Below are 21,039 nucleotides of genomic sequence, written 5' to 3'. Positions count from 1 at the left end.
GTCTGCAGCCGATCCCAAAATGATGCACCTGTGGGATGCTGGAGGACATCAGGGGGCTGGAGCACCTCCACTACAAAGACAGGCTGAGGGAGCTGGGTTGTTCAGCCTGGAGAAAAGAAGGCTGCAGGGTGACCTCAGTGCAGCCTTCAGTACCTAAAAGGAGACTACAAACAGGAGGGGAGTCAACTCTTGGAAAGGGTTGATAACAGCAGGACAAGGGGAAATGGTCTGAAGTTGGTGGAGGGAAGATTGAGGCTGGATGTCAGGGGGAAGTTCTTTGTTATGAGAGTGGTGAGGTGCTGAACAGCTGCCCAGAGAGGCTGTGGATCCCTGTCCATCCCTGGAGGTGTTCAAGGCCAGGCTGGATGGGGCCCTGGGCAGCCTGGGCTGCTATGAAATGTGGAGGTTGGTGGCCCTGCGTGTGGCAGGGGGTTGGAGCTTCGTGATCCCTGAGGCCCCTTCCAACCCTGGCCATTCTGTGATGCTGTGGAGGGACATAGTGGCCACGGGCTGATGGTTGGATTGGTGATCCTAAAGCCCTTCTCCACCAGCAATGGTTCTGTGACCTCTATGCATGCCCTCATGGCAGAATCCCAGCCTGGTTTGCTTTGAGGCTCTTCCCACCTCAAAGCACAACAGAAAAAAGTGCTGTCCTCCCAAGAGGAGCGCGAGAGACATCAATGGCTCCCATAGCAACCAGGCAGGGAATGGCCACAATTGCTGCAATTAAGGCTGATTGCAATGATTTCCCATTCCCTCCAGGTCAGTGGGCCGGAGAACGCTGGGCCAGATTCAGGGCTCCCAGTAACAGCATCTGTCAGGCCACAGATCATTCCCAGCCTTCCTCCCAGTCCATCGCTGTCTGGTGTGACAGGGGTTGGACACACATCCTGCTGGCTGATGTTTCGTTTGGAGCTTTTTGTTTCACTTATTGCCTATGCTTTCACCATGAAACCTCCAAGTGCAGCCCTGACTCCTGCAGAAGAGGTGTCCTGTTGGTGTTTGTGCAGCTCGTGTGTGTGTAGAGTGAAAAACCCCACACTTTTTACATGATGAAAAGAAGCAAAAGGAAGCAGATGTCAGCCTCTGTGGTGCAAAGAGAGAAAGGAGCAATGGGATGGCAGTGGGAAGCCCCCAGGTCAGCCCTCACTGTCCATGGCACCGTGAGGGGACCCCACTTCATGGAATGGAAGGAGACACCCCAGGCAAGCAGACACTCACCAACTGCTTCTTCTGCAGAAGGATTTAATCCTATTAAAAGGTAACGTCGGAACGCACTTGGCCTTTGAAGCCCAATGACAAGGCAATAAATCACACAAAATCCAACCACCACCACAGATCTAAGAGGAAAGGCCATTCCCTGAAAGCAACATCCATCTGTTTCAGAGCACTTTCAGCACAGCCCTACGGCACTCAGAGATCAAACTGAGATGCCAGGCTTGAACAAGAGGAGGAGGACAGAGAGGAGCAGCACCAAGCCAGGAGGCAGCAGCTCCTTCACCACCTGGATGCCCAGAAGGGCAGGGTTACCTCTAATGACCGTGTAGTCACAGGAACACGTACACAAACAGCACTGAGAAATGTCTTTCTTGAAGCCACAGAACCTTTCTGCCATCTGAAACGAAACCACTGTAGGACGTGGGGCAATGGCTGCTTTCACTTGAACCGAAATTCATCCTCCAGAACTCAGCACAACCAGCAGCACAGTGCCTAACAATGAGCAGAACAGTTTCCAGTCTCAGCTATGCCCTCCCCATCAGCAGCTCCCTCTGATGCCACCCGGCCCCTTCTGCTTCTTCCACATTTCCAGCAGTGAATGTGCACCTCTGCAGGCACCAATCCACACGGCAGCACAGCAAAGGAACCCTTCCCTGCTGAAATCATCCTCAGCCTTAACACAGACAGCATTGAGCAAAACTTCATCTTCGGGCACCTCAAGCTGAAGCAATCCTTCCTATAAGCAGAGCAGAAAATGTCCTCTCCTCATCGCTACTGAGTGCTTTAAACTGCCTTTAAGTGTGCAATTAATGACATTACTTGTCAGGGATCACTTTGCAAACCCCTCCACCTCCACCCCCTGCTCAGCTCCTGCACACCTCCAACCTTTTTTATTTCCTTCAACTTTGAGCATTGCTCCTCCTGCCTCCTGATCCTGTTCCTGGAGATGCTCAGGTTGACACCACAAACACCCCTGCAGGAGGCAGGCACCATACAGCAGGACAAAGCACGACCAGATACAAGGAAAGGAGCTGGAACTCCTTGGAGAACCAACGCTGGGTGCTGCCTGCTGGCTTTGCCACAGTCCCAAATGAAATTGAGGCCCTTTCCTCCACCCTCCCACTGCAGCTGGACATCACCTACATTCGGAGGCAGCCGTTCTTCACGCACTGTCCAGGTCTCTGTTCTCCCCCTTCTCCCTACACAAGGCTGGTGGGCATGGTGGTGATGGGTCAATGGCTGGACTTGGTGATCCTAATGGTCCTCACAGAACGGCTTGGGTTGGAAGGGACCCTAAGGATCACCAGGTCCCAACCCCCTGCCACACAGGGCCACCAACCTACAGATCTGGGTCTGGATCTGGTTGCCCAGGGCCCCATCCAACCTGGTCTTGGTCTTTCCCAATGTAATGACTCTATGAGTCTATGACTACAGGAGGATCTCCGTGCACTGCAAACTTTTTCTCCAGGAACAGCTCCAGAAATCCTTCCCCACATGATTCCTTTCACCATTCTCCCAGGGTTGCCAGGAATGTTCCCTCCCAGTGTCAGCCATGCCAGCACATAAGCACTGCCCAGCAGCCATAAGCACTGCCCAGCAGCACGCCCTATGGCAACTCACTCTCTTCCTCTCCCTTCTTTTTTCCCTCGTGTTTCTTCAATGACACCTCAAAGCACAAGAAAATCCCACATCCCCTTTAACATCACTCCATTGGCAGTGAGAGGAGGAGATCAAAAGGCAAAAAAAAAAAAAGAGAAACAATACGAAATGCCACCATCAGCACTCAGGGCTGTGTGTGTGATAGGAGGATGCCCACCCCCAAACCACGGGCACGTGGAGCTGGGGCAGAAGGACGAAACACACCTGGGAGAGATGCCATGAGTGAGGAATGCAGGATTTCTGCTTTTAAGCCACATTTACAACTCTAATTCTCTGCAGGTGCAATCATAACAAATTCTAATTATTACAATTACAAACACAGGAGTAGAAGGAATTCAGTTGGAAGAAGAAAGGGCTGCGACGGCAAAATTTTAAGTATTTCATGATCCTTGACAAAGGAAGAGCCCTTTTCATAGCAGCTCTGGCCTGGAGGAGGCACTTCCAAGCACAGAGACTGCTTTTTTATCTAAGAAGCCAGTCTCAAAGAAAGCACACTGAAGGAAGCCTGCACCCCAAGCACTGCTCACACAGTTCCCCCAGCCACAAACACCCTGTAGGCTCTCACCATCTGCACTGTTTTTGGGTGTAGCCTCAACAAGACCACACAACGCTGTGCATTGATAGCTATGAAACGTGTTCTCATTCCAGCCCTTCCAAGAGCCAGCACTAAAAATGAAATTTCAAGCTAACTGGATCATTTTTACCTCCTGTAATCAACACTCCCCATCTCCTACGTTGCCCCAGGGGGGAGCAGCCGTGCAGCTCTCACTTGCAGCACACAGCAAGCAGCAGGTGTGAATGGGCAGCAGTGAGAAATGAATGCACGGAGCTGCTCAGTGCATCGGGGCTGTGCACCACAAAACAGAGCTGCACTACATGCAGTGCTCCCTCTGGCCGGAGCTGCTGTCCCTCTCCAAATGCAGCACCTCTGCATGCAGCTTACCAGGGCAGTATGCATCCACGTCCAGTTTCTGTGCTGAAGAGAGTGTTGGTGAGCCAAGCTCGGACTCGGGGATGCGAGGGCTCTCAACAAACTTTGCTTTCCTCAGAGGGGCTAAGGAGAAGGAGGGGGAGAGAGAGAGAGGGCTCATGAGTAAGGGAAACAGCGAGCAACAGATGGAAGCACTTAATGACACTGTCAGACTCAGATCAGGTTACTCCCCCCCCCCTTTTTTTCTTTTCTGACTGGGAAAAAAAAAAAAAAGCATCATCTGCATTCTTTACAAGGAGATGGCTCTGATTCAAACTTGCAGGCTGCAGCCTTCAGAGTATGTAGGGCTGCAGCAGCTCCTGTTGCTCCCAAGCACTTCCCTGTTTCCTTCCCACTTTTACCCATCTTTTATAGGAAGCCAACAGGACTGCACCCTGCCATGTAAAAGACTAAGATGGCATAGAGGGATGCAGAGCCTGCTGGGGTTTCAGGTATTTAACTCCAAAGCACTGAAATGAATACACAAATTCTGTATTCAGTGACTGCTTCCTCTGCAGAGCAATGAAAATAAACCCATTTTGAAGCATTGCAACTGTCTGATCTCACAGGTGCTGCACTCCCTGTGGATGATCAGATGGAAACCAATGCTGCCCAGAAGGAGAGGACCCGAGTGCTTCACTTTCATCCCTGCAAATCCAGAAATGATCCAAAGGAATGAAAGGAAGAGCTGGGAAAGGCGAAGCGCCCCGGAGCAAAACAGCACCGGCATCACACAAACAGCACTGGATTGAACTGAGCTCAGAAATCCAATCACAAAGTCCTGTGCCCCTTTTGCTGGTAGTGAAGCAATGATTTCTAAAACGCCTTTAGCACCAAGTTTTTCAATGGGTATTTCTGCCAGACCGGACAAATAGAACTGGGCTGTAAGCTGTGTGCAGGTGACGGCGATGCGCTTCCCAGCTGCGCTCACTGCCCAGTGAAGTGAAAGGCCAACTTGAAAAGCTGCTCTCCAAACTCCTGCCTGCACTGCTCAGTCTGACAGCCCTCCTGTGCACCACTCACATCACACTCCTCCTGCCCTGAACATCAAAAATGGGGCTGAACCTCGGCATGGGCTTTGCTCTCATGCACCTCCCGTGGTACGAGATAACAGCCAGGTGCCATATAAATGCAATGACAGCAGAAGGATTGCTGCCCGGGCCAGAAAATTGTTGGGAACCATCATTCTGCTCAGAGCCATGTGCTAATATTTCACGTGAAGCTGCAGTTCTGCCAGTGGGGTTTGGTACAGCTGCCTCACTGCAGCCTCACTAGCAGTCATCTTTATAACTGGAATAGCACATCCTTATTTCATTGTTCCAGGCTCACGTCAGAGCCACCCACCTCTGCTGTGCCAACCAAGCAATGTTCCACTGAAAAGAAGCTCTTCTCACGGTCGGAGATGTTAACAACCACAACTGGGTTGGCACTGAAGTGTTACAGCTGAGGTACAAACCCAAAGAGCCTGCTGACATCCTGAACACCCCCCGTGAGCGCAGCAAAACCTTACGACCAAAATCACACCATCAGCGCTCGCGACGCAGCATAAACCCGAACACAGCACAGAGAAGTGATCTGCAGCATCCCACACCTCCACCTGCTGGGGCTGATCCTTCAGAGCCACAGAACTGCAGGGATTGGAAGGAACCTCCTGAGCTCATTGAGTCCAACCCCCTGCCCAAGCAGCTCCCTGTACAAGTTGGCATCATGATGGGTCTGGAATATCTCCAGAGAAGGAGACCCCACCACCTCCCTGGGCAGCCCATCCCAGCGCTCTATCACCCTCACTGTGAAGAAGTTCTTTTTGCATATTGTTGCAGAACTTCTTATGCTCCAGTCTGTGGCCATTTCCCCTTGTTCTGTCCCACAGGCTGTTGAGAAGAGGTTGGCCAAGTGCCTTTGACTCTCACATATAAGATATCTGTAAACATTTAATAAGATTCCTTCTCAGTCTTCTTTTCTCATGGCTGAACAGCCCCAGGTCGCTCAGCCTTTCCTCACAGGGAGATGCTCAGGCCCTGCATCATCTTTGTGCCCTCTCTGCTGGTCTCTCTCCAGGGGATCCCTGTCTGTTTTGTACTGGGGAACCAAAACTGGATGCAGTGCTTCAGCTGAGGCCTGACCAGGGCAGAGCAGAGAGCAGGATCACCTCCATTGCCCTGCTGGCCACACTCCCTTTAATGCACCCCAGGATCCCACTGGCCTTCTTGGCCACCAGGGCACACTGCTGGCTCTGGACAACCCGTCACCCACCAGGACCCCCCAGGTCCTCCTCCACAGAGCTCCTCTCCAGCAGCTCATCTCCAACTGTTCTGATATGTGCCCTCTGAGCTCAGACAGACTCAGCTCACCTCTCTGTCCTCTCATCTACCCCACAGCTTCCTTATCAGGATGCTGTGGGATACGGTACCAAAAGCCTTGCTGAAGTCAAGGCAGACAACATCCAGCCAACACTGCATGTGCACTCTGCAGGACAGCCCTGTTCCCAAGGACCCAATGGCACACATAAGGTTGCATCATACAGGAACGGCCTCGCTGCTGCTGCAGAACCTCCACGAGAAGAGCAAGAGAAGTTATTCAAGAGAATATACCAGAACAAAATCCCAAACCCTTCCCTTGGTGCAAACAAAATCTTGCTTGACTTTGAGAGGAGTTTTTCCTCTTTGAGGGAAGTGATGGCCATTCCAGGACAGGAATCCACTACGTAATGCCAAACCATCACGGGGTCAGCAGTTGCAAGCTTAATAAGCTGCCTTACTGATGAACTTTGTGCAGCAGTGGGCTGCCTTCCACCAGGGCAATGATTTCCTGCTTCCTCTTCTTGGCACAGCAACTCTCCCCAGTATTCACAAAGCCACCAAACCTCACAACATCACCCACGACCAGGGTCCAGAACAGCAAGGTGTGAACTGAACAGCACACAAAACCAAAGATGGATTTAGGACAAAAGCAGAGATCTGGAATGAAGCAACCAAATAAAAACAGAACAAAACCAGCATGCCTGTATTCCTTCCGAATCATCATTTGATCTCCATTAGCACTGTGCTCTGCTTCAGCTTGCTGAGCACCCTAATTCTCCTGCATTCTCTCTGTCATGTAATTTATAGATGAGTTAGCATTCTAATTAAAAAAAAAAAAAGGTTTTCTTTATATGAAAAGGCACTGGGAAAAGGAAATTACCATGGACCAAAAGGCTTCATTGACTAAGCTCAGTTTTGCTCTGAGAGGAATGATTCACACAGAAAAGAGCTCTGAGCATCGCACGACCCGATGGAACAAAGCGCTGCGGGTTTCAGTGGATCTACACTAATTAACTCTGCACTCTGATTACGGTTTGCACACCTCCATGCACACACCCCATAGCAGCACGCTGCTTCCAGCACAGGTGAGGGACAGTGAAGGACCACCACGAGCGATGGGAAGCAGGGAGCTGCAATCCCCTGCTACCAACGCAGACGAAGAGGAGCTGAATTTTGCAGATGGATATGTCAGAGCTGTATTATCCCATACATTATGTATGGTGGAAAGCAACCCCTCAAATGCACACGCTCTCTCCAAAAACAACCTGCCCAAAGGAGGCCGTGATGGGCACAGGCAGAGCAGCCCTCTGGTGAGGAAACCTCAATGAGGTGCATTCCTGGACTGCCCCCAGTATGGGCTCCTCTGCTCCCACACAGCTCCTGGTTCTGCTGATGGACGAATCACAGGAAGGGGAAAGCAGGCAGCAGGTGGTTCCTTCTGCTGTGGCATGAATAAAGCAGCCAGCAGTAACCAGCACTGCAGGGGGGGCTGAGAGGGACCTTAGAAATCAGCCAGGTTTTAAAAAGTCTGACTTAAAATAATGAAATTACAGGGAAACATCCTTCTGTTTTATGGAGAGGAGAGGGAAGAGGGACGGAAAAGAAGAAGGGGAAGGAAAAGAAGGGGAAGGGAGGACAGGGGAGGGGAGGAGGATCAGGTCGGATGAGGCTCTGAGCACTTGATGATGTTGTAGATGTCCCTGTTCAATGCAGAGGAGTGAGACAAGACGACCTGTAAAGGTCCCTTCCAACTCAAAAGATTCTATGAAAGGATCCTTCTTTCCCTATGGATAAATTTATTTCCAACGTGGACTACCAAAAAAAGTCTTTATCTCCACAGGGGAAACAGATTTGAGGAGCGGCATCTCATGCACCAACACTGCAGGAGGAGCAGACGGCGCTTTCATCTTCCCATCCAAACCCAGGAGGCTGGGTTCTGAGGCTCAGAGCTGTGTCACAGCAGCAGTTCTCCACGTCATTTCCCATCTAAAATTCTCCTTCTCAGTATCTTCTGAATCAGCTCTGAGTACAAATTCCCTGCGTGTTCCCTGCGGCACTCAGAGGGAGGAGGAAAGATGAGGAAGAAGCCAGCGCCGCTCACTTCAGCTTCCCAAACAGAGGCCTGCAGCCATCCCTATATATACGGTGCTGTTTCTAACTCCTGTTAAACTACAGAAACAATGGATGAAGACCTGGGACTCCGGGATGCGATCACGCCGTCAGCATTTTCAGCCCACATATGTTCTGCTCAAAAACGCACGGAATCCTCTGAATGGCAGAAATAGGAGCAATGCTGCTGCAGAAACGTTCCTCACCTCCCTCCTCCCCTTTCCTGACAGTTTTCCTTCATTAAAAGTTAGATTTAAAACAGATGAGAGCACAGCACTCACTGAGATGCTGCCGTTCAGCCCCTGGCAGCTCTCAGCAGCTCGGGGGCCAAAAATGAGCACAGCTGTCCAAGGTGACCTGGATACACAGCAAAGGGAGTTTGTTCCAAAGAAAGAAGCGAAGCGTTCGGTCCCTTTGATCAAATGAAGGGTAACGCCATCAAATTGCTGTTTGGAGGAAGGCAGTGTGCCCGTTATCCCCAGCTAAAGGCTGAACTGTGGATGCACAGCGCTTGGATTTCCAGATCGGTTTCCACAGGAGAAATTAGGAGCAAACAGAACAGGAACTGAAGGAAACACGTTTTCCTTTTCTCTGTAAGAAGCTGCTGTAGGACAGAGCTGAGGAGGAACAAAGAAAGGAAAAACTGATTCCCAGCTTTCCTTGGGGTCTGAACGTCCTTCAAACAGATTCCTTTCCTCCTTCCAAGGCTGTGTGTCACTGCACTGCCCCAGCAATGCGCTTCTGCTTTGGCATTTGGGGTTTCCATCACACACATGGATCAGGTTGGGCTGTGGGAGGCGAATGGAGCACTGAACACAGCTTCACTCACCTCAGGGCACTGCAGGAAAGCAATACTGAACATTTCATTGGTGATTTCTCCCAAAGAAAGGTGCACATGCAGCACAGCTGCTTCCCACAGCAGAGCAAGCAGTATGTGATCCTCTTGTTTTTTTTCACAGCTTTTCTTTCCATTTCCATTTACACCAAGAACTGCTGACATGAATACAGGATCTGGCAAGTCGGTGTGATGCTGCATCATAGAATCACAGAATGGCCTGGGCTGAAAAGGACCACAGTGCTCATCTGGTCCCAACCCCCTGCTGTGTGCAGGTCACCAACCAGCAGCCCAGGCTGCCCAGAGCCACATCCAGCCTGGCCTTGAATGCCTGCAGGGATGGGGCATCCACAGCCTCCTTGGGCAACCTGTTCCACTGCCTCACCACCCTCTGCCTGAAAAACTTCCTCCTCATATCCAACCTAAACCTCACCTGGCTCACTTTAAAACCATTCCCCCTTGTCCTATCACCACCCACCCTCACAAACAGCCATTCCCCTCCTGTTTATACGCTCCCTTCAAGCACTGAAGGCCACAATGAGGTCTCCTGCAGCCTTCTCTTCTCCAAGCCAAACAAGCCCAGTTCCCTCAACCTTTCCTCACAGCAGAGCTGCTCCAGCCCTCTGACCATCTCAGTGCCTCCTCTGGACCCGCTCCAAGAGCTCCACGTCCTTCCTGTGCTGGGGGTCCCAGGCCTGGACGCAGTGCTGCAGATGGGGCCTCACAAGAGCTGAGCAGAGGGGGACATCACCTCCCTGTCCCTGCTGGCCATCCCTTTTCAAGCAGCCAACCAGCTCTTAATCCATCCAACAGCCTCAAATCCATACCTCCCCAATTCAGAGAGAAGTCCTGCAAGGGGGTCTGAAGAACAGCAACCAAAGGGAATTATCCACTCTAGACACCGAAGTGAGAAAGCATGATTAATTATGTGGTATTTAAATATTTCACGACAGGCCGGGGATGATCAAAGGGATGCATCCAGTTACACAGCCAGATATGCACAGATGTGGCAAAGCCAAGGCTGGGAGCAAAGCATCAATGAACCCCTGGGAGCAAAGCATCAATGAACCCCAATTCACTCCCACTGACCATCCCTGCCAACACACGAGGTGAAGATACCTGAGCATCCCAAGGCCACAGAGCCCCGGGCTGCAGCACAGAGCTGCTCAGCAAACAGGACTGCACAGTGGATGGGCTGATAGAAATTACAATGGAGTGGAAATACGGAACAGGTGAAGTGATTTCAATTTATGGATGTGCCAGTCATTCGAATGTTTGCTATGCTAAAACTAAGGCAGTTGGTTTGGGTGATAAAGGCAGGCCTTTAATTACAGCAGCTTGCACAAACAGCTGTGCAGCTGATAGCAAACTATTTTGGATCCACGTTTCTTTGTTGGCAGCAGCTACAGGGATTGCTCTATCCCCAAAACGAAGCTCCTCACCTTGGTGTTTATCAACACAGAAAAGAGAGCAAAATCCAGTGCAGAAGCTCCCAGGATTCTGAGCCAACACCAGAACCCCATGAAAGCAGCAGCTCCTGCACTCCTACTGCTCTCTGTGCACAGTGCAGCATCCTGGTGTCACCCACAGCAATGCCCCGTGCTCCCACTGAGCCAGCAGAACACACAGAATTACCCATCATCAATCACCTACAGGTGGGGATTTCGGGATGGAAAAGTTCCTTATTTCCTCTTGAAGCCAATCTGCTTCTAAGCATGCTTCTGCAAATCATGCTTCACCTGCAAATCTAAGCATGCCTGATGCAACCATGAAAGCAGAACTATAAACATGGGCACATAAATGTGTCCCTGCCTATAGCACAGGGGTTGGAATGAGATGACCTGAAAGGTCCCTTCCAACCCAAACCATTCCATGATTCTATGATAAATAAATCAAACTGCAATGTTTAGGTGGTTACTGCATAGCAGAGCTGGGTACCTGGCCATCAGCAAGCATATTTCATCACAGCAACCTATTTATACACGCACAAATGCCTTCTAACAGATATGGCACAAGACAAAAGCAAGTCCATATGTACTGCAAAGCAATCCCCTTTACTGGAAGACAATATGGAGTTATTCTCATCCCCTTATGCAACCTGCCTGCGTGTGATGTGGGTGGCCGGAATCTGCCTGCTCCAGAGCAGCCCCAGTGGGCACTGAGCTGCATCCCTGCTGCTGTGCCAAAGGAAAGCTTTGTGGGATGCTTTAATCTGTCCCCAAATTCCCATCCCACTTCCACGCCTCTGCCTGAACAACCTGGCTGAGGCAGGAACACGATTCTAGAGCTCAGATTGGGAGGATGGAGGAGGGTGGGCACAGCAGGGAGGGCTGGCAGCTGGAATGGATGATCTCACAGGTCTTCTCCAAACTTAACGGCTGCATGGCCCTCTTTGTGCCATCAGTGAGCTGCAGGGATATCAGGCAGCCACCAGCAGCCCCTGCCCCCTCTATATGGGGAGGGACACAGAGCAGACCCCATGGATCCCAAGGGACAAGAGGATTTCTACAGCAGACATCCCCAACCTGCGTCAAGCAGCACTTGGTTACAACACAGCACCTTTTGGGAACCTAAACATCTGGTTTAATAAAGACAAAGGTATATAACCGAGTCAGTGCTGGGAATCTTGACCAGAGAGGTGGGGGGGATCACATCCATGCAGACCCTAAGGTGAGGCTGGGGGGGCTCAGAGCTGCGGGCATCCCTGCTCAGTGCAGGGCAGCTGCACCAGAGGACCCTTGAAGGTCCTCTCCACCTATTTTACAATTCTATGAAATCAGGATCCCTCCTTCTCCCCAGTCTGGTCAAAATATGATGTCCAATTAGTGGGAGTTAATTTGTTTTCCCATTCCATTTCACTGTGCAACGAGCTGATATTTTAAGGCCGCTTCTTTGAATTACTAAAAAAGCCGACGCCGAAATAAGAAAGCAGCTGGTTTCAGAACGCAGGCACACGCATCATCTGCTTGGAGAAACTCATCACGAGCTGCATCCTGGTAACAAGCACGGTGCTATTTCTTGGCTGAGTGCACAGGAGAGGGATGGATTACACTATTTCCTATTCTGAGGTACACAGACCGTTTGCCAAAGGTTTACGGCAGAGCGGTGTGCAGATATGGGGGGGGGATCCCAATACAGGAGGGATGTGGAGCTGACAGAGAGGGTCCAGAGGAGGGCCACAAAGATGAGCAGAGGGCTGGAGCGCCTCCTCTACGAGGACAGGCTGAGGGAGCTGGGCTGTGGATGCTCCATCCCTGGAGGTGTTCAGGATCAGGTTGGATGTGGCTTTGGGCAGCCTGGGTGAGTAGCAAACCTGAAGGTTGGTGGCTCTCCTGGGAAGTGCTGCAGGAGCAGGTGGCCTGGTCCAACCCCACAGCACCTCCTCCAATCTAATCCCACATCCTCACTCCCCACAGCACCTCCTCCAGCCAGAGGAACCTCACTGCTATGCCTGGAAATTCCCACCCGTAGAAGCACAGCGATGACAGATGCTCCATTTTGTGCAGCACCGGTGTGAGATGAGGACAGGCTTCTGGCTCTGAGCTCCGGAGCAGGCAGGGCAGCTCAGGGCAATGGATGTGTGAAATGTTACAGCACAGCCTTCCCCCTCAGTTCAGCCATACACAAAACACCCAGAACCAAAAGGCACCAGCACCCTCCCCAGCACAGCAATGGTGTTACCCTCACAATGCACACATCCCTCAGCTAGGAAAGGAAGATTTGAGGTTGGATATTAGGAGGAATTTTTTCACCCAGAGGGTGGTGAGGCACTGGAACAGGTTGCCCAAGGAGGCTGTGGATGCCCCATCCCTGCAGGCATTCGAGGCCAGGCTGGATGTGGCTCTGGGCAGCCTGGGCTGCTGGTTGGTGACCTGCACACAGCAGGGGGTTGGGACCAGATGATCATTGTGGTCCTTTTCAACCCAAGCCATTCTGTGATTCTATGATTCTATAAACCAGGAAAGTCCTGGCAGGCACAGGGGCAGGGCTGTGTGCACATTGTGACTTCTGCCCTGCTAACACAGGAGGTGGCTGCACACGATAAGCAGGCAGAACCTGGCTCTTGGCTTGGAAAGGTGAGCTAAAGCTGCTTTGTGACTCTCAGCAGTCCCTTCACATGCAATATGTTGCCATGCCCATTCCAGCTGTGCACACCCAGCTGGCTCCCACCTAACAGAGCCCCTGCCACAGCAAACCATGAGTCTGCAGGTGAGGGATGGATTCCTACGGACACAAGAGGAGCCCCCAGGCCAACACGTACCACCCCAGGTTGGGATATGAGGCAGGATGAGAACACTGAGGCTGAAATCACAAGGAGATACTGCACACAGACCTTCTGCCACTCGTTCTGAGATGCAATTCAATTCTCCCTTCTGACATTATGTAAGGTGCCGGGCTGTGTTAAGCCTCCAGACTGCCATGGATGGCGACGGATTAGGGAAAATTAAAAGTTCTTTAATTAAAATTAAAAGAAAGTGAATGATGCATCTGAACAAACACGGCACCCTGAAGCAGGCGGCACTGAACGCTGCTGGGCTCGCCAGGAGCAGCCCTCCATCCCACCCACACTCCAACACCAACACAGCCCTTCCCGACCCATGCCAAGCTGCCAGAGCAACAGCTACGGAAAGCAACAGGGAAAATGTGACCACGCTGCAACCACAATGGTACCAGAACACCCAGGAATGACAGCAAGCACAGCACCCTGCACACAGTGCAGCACCAGGTGCCACTCCTCAAACCACACCATGCAAATGGTTACCGCTGTACTGGTGTTCTTCCCAGCAGCTCCAATTAAACACCTCCTCATCATGATGCCGTTGCTCTAAAACCAAAAATACCATCCTTGATATCCCCGGTGGATTATTTTTCAGCCCGCTCCTCAGTAGATCTGTTCTACTTCAGCAATGCTGAGAAAGTGGAATGCTTTTCAGTGCACATTCGTTTTAGGTTTTGTCCATGCAATCCTTGTCATCTCCATGAGCTCAGGGTTATGTAAAACTATTGCAACGACCAAAAGAAAAACAGCCAAAGCAGCAAAACCTGCCCTTACACTACAAGCCACCTAATGGCTTCCATGCCAGCTCCAGGCACTCAGCCCTCTTATTCTACATCGATTTTCTGCAGAGCTAAAGGAGGCCATGCAAAGCCTATCACAATTTCAATGCAAGTGTACGCAAGAGGAGTGGTGCCGACACTCACAGGGCTTTGTTTCCTCTCCCCAGCACCCACAAGCATGCAAAGCTGCAGCAGGAGGGCAGTGAGACCCAACAGAGCAGCTCTGAGCCTGCAGCTCAGACCCACAGCCTGGACCCACAGACAAAACCCACAGCCTGGACCCACAGACAAGACCCTCGGTCTGGATCCATAGCCCAGATCCACAACCCAGCTGCACAGCCCAGATCTGTAGCATGGACTCACAGCCTGGACCCACAGATCAGATGCACAGCCCAGACTCACGGCCTGGACCCACAGTCCGGACCTGAAGCCCTGACCCACAACCCAGACTCACAGATCAGACCCACATCCCAGCCCCACACAGCTCCACGCCATCAGCCCAGGGCTGCGGTGCACTGACAGCTCCCTCTGCCCACAGCAGCTCAGTGCCCCCCAGCTGCCCCCCATCACCTCTGCATCTTCGCCGTCCCCACGGTGTGGGTTCCGAGATGATGATTTCGGGAGAGCTCACAGCTCCCTCTCTTCATTAATCCCCTCGCTATTAAAGAGCCCTTCCTTCCTTCTTTCCTTCCTTCTTTCCTTCCTTCCTTCCTTCTTTCCTTCCTTCCTTCCTTCCTTCCTTCCTTCCTTCCTTCCTTCCAGAATGCTGCAGCAAACGTAGACTACTTGCCTCCCTTGGGGGACAACTGAAGGATTTCTACACCGCTTCTCGTTCCGCCAGCATTTAATTTGCCCTTTTTTTTTCCGAGCAAATTGTTGTAAGAAGAGGTAAAGGATGGCACAGCACCAAGGATCCACCGATGCTCCCGGAGTGAGACGAGGGGCAGCGATGCAGCCCAGGACTGGAGCCGATGAATGGTGCAGTGCTGCGGTTGGTATGGCAACGGAGAGAAAAAAAAAGCAGCCCCATATAAGGAGCTGTGACATGGATTCTGGGAACAATTTATACCAAGAGGCTGTCGGCCCTGGGATGCTTTAAAGCCGCAGCGTCCCCTTCTCGTCGTTTTGCAGCCGGCATTGTTTGGCTGGAAGGAGATGCGTGCATGGGGAGCCTTGCATAGACTGCAGAGGAACGAGGTGGTTTTGCAGTGCTTTCCAAGCAGAATGCCTGAAGGAACGATGAAGGGAATGGCACTGAGCTGATGGTGCCCCAAAGGAAGGCCTGAGCACCGCGATGCACCAACCTGCAGCACCAGCACTGAGCACCAGCACCAGAATGGAGACAGAGCATCCTCGGGTGCATGGGTGCACTGACAGGCAGCTCAGACACACAGCTGCCATGGTAAGCTGAGGCACACCCACAGTTTAGACCCCATGCTGCAGCACAGGGGAAAAAAAAAAACTATTTTATGCTATTATCCATGGGAAGAACATGTTATCTTGCACTACAGCCACATTATTTTATGCTGTTGTCAGTGTCTTTCAGCCAATGCCTGCACAGACAGCACACTGCAAGCACAGGAGCTGCAGCTTCTGCACCATGAGCTGATGAACAGGTTGCTCCCAAGGCCCTGCTCAGCAAGCACTATTTAAAGCCTTTAGAAATGCTCCCACTCGGAAAGAATTAAGTTTGCAACCTGTTACCCAACAGGAGAATTAAAAATAGCCGAGGACAGCGAGGAATAAAATTACCCCCATGTGTACAAATGGGAATGGCTCAGGGCTGCACCCCAACACGTCCATCTCTGCAGCACCCAGAGATGCACAGCAGTGCTTTCTCTGGGGTATGCAATGCACGGCCCCGTTCGCATTGCAGCCGCAGTGCAATGATGTGTAACAGTGCTGTGCAGCAGGAGCAGCACCTTCCAAGTGCCAGCGTGCCTGCAGGCAAACCAGAATGGTCTGCACGCTCACCTGGGCTGCAAGCACTGTTTGGGGTTGGTTTGGTGCTTTATTATTATCTTCTCAGGTACACTTCCCATTGGGCTTCCTAATAAAGCTGTCATTATAAAGAGAACAAATGAAGTGACAGAGGTTGCGTGCACTGCTCCAAAGCATCCTCAGCCACTGCTGCCCCACTGCTACCAACGCAGGAGAGGGACAGAGCGCATCAATTATGCTCAGTGTTAATTCACCCCTCAGTGCAATGATGACCTTAGCTTTTCATTAATCCAGCAGAAGGGAAATTGCAAGCACACTGAATATTTATCAGCCCCGCACCAGGGCTCTGCATAGAGCAAACCGAGGGATCAGCTGCCAGTGAGCAAGGCAGCCCTCTGCTGAGGAAATCATGGCACCACGGGGTGGTGTTCAACCCAAAGTGGAAATCATCACTGTGGCATGGATGGAAAACTGACCTGTGCACAAATCAGCAGATCCACTGCTTTGAAAGATGACATTAAAGTCAACAGACAGCGCTGCTGTATCTGCTGGGCAGGCTTCTCTGTGCTATACAGCCTTATTTCTCTTTCTAAAGGGTGAAATTAAGACTTTAATTAAGGGATGCTGGTGATGCCCATGGAGAGGGCCAACCCCCACAGCCTGCCCCATCAGTACTGCTCCTCCTATGAGAACACAGCCCTGCAGCACTTCAGCCCTGGAATGGGAACCAATCCCTCCACTTCCACCCCTGGAGAACTGCAGACAGCACACAGCAGCAGGGTGGCACAGCCGTGCCGTGTTGCAAACAGTCCTACATCTCCAGGGGGAAAAACACACAGAGCCAACACAGCATCTGACGCCATGAAGGGCACTCACCCACCACACATACGGACGTGGTGACATGGATGGGTTGGCTGCACAGAACACAAAACAACTGGATAATCCCTCAATGATTTTCTCTCCCCTCTGCCTGCAGATGCAGGGATGCTCAGCGTTTGGAAGCTCTGAGATGGGTTAGAAATACGAGGAAGTTAAGAAATGGGTGAGGAGATGTGAGAAACACTACAAATGACAACCAGCAGCACAACGCTGCTCCTCCAGCTCCTTTACACATCACCTCAATGAAAGCAAACAAATCCCTCTAACGACTGCATGAGGATGCCCAGCAAGCACTTCTCTTTCACCCTACCAACAGTAAATTAAACTAATAATGACAAAAATCACACTAAGCCACTGACACATGCTTTGAATTTCAAGTATGTCGGAGCTCCACTGAAAGCATCACGATGTCTATGTTGAAATCAGAGGCTGTGCTGGCTCTGCTTGGGATGGGGTGTTGAAATGGGTGGGGAGGCACTCGAGTACAAAGCAGCCCAATGGGGCTCCAAGGGATGCATAGGGCTGTCCCCAGAATGCAGCTCTGAAGGAAGAGCTGGCTGCTAACAGAAAGCCAGGAAGGCAACCTGTAAGGTTTACAGGCTGACCAGCTACCTGCTTGCACCTCATCTCAGGTGTCTCACATTAATGACCCTAATTACCAACGGAGATGAAAAGCTTCATTTCAGGGAGCCAGGTTACCAGAACCCAGCATGGGAGCAGATGTAACCCCACAGCTTCTGCTCTATCAGTGCCCATCCAGGCGGGCACGGACCCAAAGCAGCCCTCCTCCTCCTCCTCCTATCCCCACCTGCACCCACAGCATCACGTCCTGCTGCCCCCTGCACAGAACAGCACAGTGGGGTTGGATGCCTTCAGAGTCCCCTCCACCTCTAAGAGTTCCGTGGTCCTACGAAGCTCTACGAGGGGAATGATTTGCTGGCAAGAGAGCAGAGGCTGTGAGATGATGGCCGTTCCACCCACGGGACAAGGGCACGGCAGGAGATTCTCTCACACTTGGCACAAACAGAGGACACCTCTCCCCACCCCCCAGAGCCACGCAGCCCATCCTCAGCACAACCACTGAGCCTTTTTCAACTTCTCCTTTCACCAGTGGGCAGGAACAGCACGGCACGAAGCACAGCGGCACTCAGGGCATTGGCTGAACATTGGTCTGGAGGCTTCCCTTGGTGCAATGCTGCACCCTGGCTGCTTGATTTAAAGGTGGGCACAGAGGAACGTCCAATTTTAGGCAAGAAGCAAGCTTCCCAAAGCTCCAACCAGCAGGAATGCGCTGGGCTTTCCAATGGCTGCTCAACAGCAGCTGCTTTGGGAAACCCACCTGCTTTTCCACCACGAGGTTTTCCAACCCAACCCCAATGACATCAGTTAAACAAAACAGTGCAACAACATAAACAAACCCTGCAAAAAGATCCCTTCTGCCGCACAATAGCATCATTTCCCTGATGTACTCCCCCAGCCTCCAAACTTTCAGCATAAAGTTCTTTTACAGCTGCTGGGAACGCTTCCACCATCTTACACATTTTGCACCGACGGACCAAAAAAGCCCCCACCGAACGTTATTTAAAGTCCTTACCAGGCAACTTCTTCACGGGTTGGAGCCGAACACTGATAGACTGATGTGTGAGTAAGGGGGAGGATGGAAGGGAGCGGGACATGCCCTCCATAATCCGAAACTGCTGCATACCTTCGGTCACGGGGAGCGGCGGGATGGCGTAGTCTGCTTCGAAAGCACAGTCGTTCTCTGTGGAGGTGCCTGGAGGGACACAAAGAGGCAGCATGGTGATGAGGAGAAGGTTCCACGGGTTTGGGTTTTCATCTCCCCCCCAAATCTGACCCTTCCCATAAAGAAATCGCTGTATTTCTCCAATAGCATCCCAGTGCTGCTCTTCAGATTGCAAACAGCTGCGCCACGAACTGTTTGTTTGGGTTTTTCTTGCTTGCATTTTGAATTTAACCCCAATGAACCAAAAGCCCTTTGACTTTTTGGCATTAGTGGCTGCCCCAGCTCTGTCCAGCCAACGTGGGACGCGTGCAGAGCCCAACATGGGAGGACTGCAAACACCACAAGATGTTTCCAACATCACCAAAGCGTAACGAAGTTACACACACAGCACCCCCACAGGGGCCAGGTTTCAGCTCTCAGTTCTGCAGCCCACAGCTCAGCCCAGAACAGCTGCTCCCCTCCTCCCCAAACACTCAGGTACTTTGGCTTAGAGACGGTTCTTACAGCCACAATCTGAGCTGGGCACCGACGCTTTTCGATTCGTTTCATGCTGCTTTAATTAAGCACACACACAGGGACCCCTGCAGAGCACATCCCTTTAAGGGCGCGTGGAGCATCGTTTATCCTTTGCATTAATTTTGCACAGTGCACTGCTGGAGTTGCAGAGAGCTCAGCAACTCTGCTCGCTGTGCAGCCCATCCCCAACCACCCATCAGCACCAGGAGGGCGAATGGTGTCAATGCCAGCATTGCAGAGGCACACACAGAGCTCTGCCCAAGCACCGGTGCTTGCATAAAGCTGAGGGAAACTGAGCGATGGGAACAAAGGAATGGTCACAACATCAGGGATCAGCCATGTAAGAGTTGGGTGCTGCACAGAGCCACGTGGAAGTGCACACAGAGGGAAGGTGAGCTCTCACTCTGGATGGAGGGTTCAAACTTGCACAGCTGGAGCCCCCAGCCCATTATGTGAGCGCTGTGCTGCAGAATTGGGCTGAGAGCATCCGTGCAAGGCAGGAGCTGTGCTGCTCCACACCTCCCTGGTGTGTGCATGGAGCACGGCCTCAGGGCACACACCACCAGGATGGCACTCTTTAGCAAGTAAAAAATTGAAAAAAAAAACCACCAGAAAGCAAAGCCAAGCGGGTCCTCTGCCCCAAATCTGCACCAACACAGCCCAACACTGCACACAGCAACAGAGAAGGAAGCAGCAGCTCCATGCGCTGCAAAAGAACCACTCCTGTACTCTACCACAACAACACAGCAATGCATGCAAGCTGGTGCTGAGCTCCCACAGTGAACACTGGAGAGGAACGAGGTGGCTGACAGATCTGCTTCCAGATGCAACACTTGAAGACAACAAAAGCACAGCTCCTACGTTAGCAAAGCAGTTTTGGCTGCTGACACTGCACTGCTCCGAGCAGCAGCACAGAGCTCAGCCTGCACACACACAGACAATGCAGCCGTGCTGCAAAGCGACGTGAGCTCCTGCAAACTCTGGGGGGTCGCAGCAGGTTTGCAGCTGCAGGGGTTGCAACGGCTGCAAGAAACAGACGGACACAGAGCAGCGCACGGAGAAGCGGGGCCACGACGGAGAGCAGCAGCAGCAGCAGCAGCCATTACCTTGCCCAGAGCGGCTCTGCCGGGCGTCTACACTTGCCTGTCTTCGGTCTGGCGGCTCCTCGCTCCCTCCATCTGCATGAGAACCAAAACAGCACAAGTAGAACATGGCAGAGGACAGGTCAGGCAGACGCAGCTTCTCCTTGAGCCCCATGGCCAAAGGAGCCCCGCAACGAAGAAACGCAAGGCTCTCTGAAATTGCTTCCCTTTAAAGCTATCTGCTGGGCTACAGAGCGGGCAGGCAGTGAGAACAGGACGCTGCTCACTGCCCTGGATCAATGAGGATGGGCACAGAGCACGGCAGCACACGATTAATTGCACGCTGGTGTCCATCGATCAGCTGGCCGGATTAGAAACAACGGCTGTGCGCGTCGATGGGGACATTGGGGCACACGGGGCTGACGTGGGCTGGAAGCAGAAAGCAGCCCAGCTCCACTGCTGGTCAGAGAGCAGAAGCTGGCCTCTGCAATGCATGGTGCTGCACTGAGGTGTGAACCCACAGCAGGGAGGGAAGCTCTGGCAGCACCCAACTCAGTTGGGATGCAAACTGCTGCGTTACCCGCAGTCCCAAGAGCTGGTTCTGCATTTGGGCTTCCAGCACCAAATACACTCATAAAACAGGAGCTTGGAGCACTGCCTGCAGCTTTTGCAACACGCACTGCTGTTCTGAGCACTGCTGGGTGGGTGTGTGCAACAAATGGCCCCTC

At 52.0% G+C, this 21,039-nt stretch overlaps 1 protein-coding gene across 4 annotated transcripts in view; it reads right to left on the bottom strand.

Moving 5' to 3' along the window:
- The window catches only part of LOC104914579 (protein TANC2-like), a 32,371-nt gene extending 11,555 nt beyond the window's left edge, over positions 1-20,816 (bottom strand). The window contains exons 1-3 of one of the 4 annotated variants that reach the window (XM_019623391.2): positions 20,336-20,802; positions 18,675-18,743; positions 3,821-3,931 (exon numbers count right to left, since the gene is read on the bottom strand). In XM_019623391.2, the coding sequence (XP_019478936.1) occupies positions 3,821-3,931; positions 18,675-18,743; positions 20,336-20,486 (331 nt within the window). In that variant the 5' untranslated portion in view covers positions 20,487-20,802. Of the gene's footprint in view, positions 1-3,820; positions 3,932-18,563; positions 18,744-20,335 lie in introns of all 4 variants that reach the window. The other 3 variants (XM_019623390.2, XM_019623393.2, XM_019623392.2) reach the window with 3 other exon arrangements.
- Between the last annotated feature and the right edge of the window lie 223 nt (positions 20,817-21,039).

Source organism: Meleagris gallopavo, chromosome 29 (genome assembly GCF_000146605.3).
Source record: "Meleagris gallopavo isolate NT-WF06-2002-E0010 breed Aviagen turkey brand Nicholas breeding stock chromosome 29, Turkey_5.1, whole genome shotgun sequence".
Taxonomy (NCBI): domain Eukaryota; kingdom Metazoa; phylum Chordata; class Aves; order Galliformes; family Phasianidae; genus Meleagris; species Meleagris gallopavo.
The sequence above is the reverse complement of the archived record's forward strand: the minus strand, read 5'-3'. Positions and strand labels throughout refer to the sequence as shown.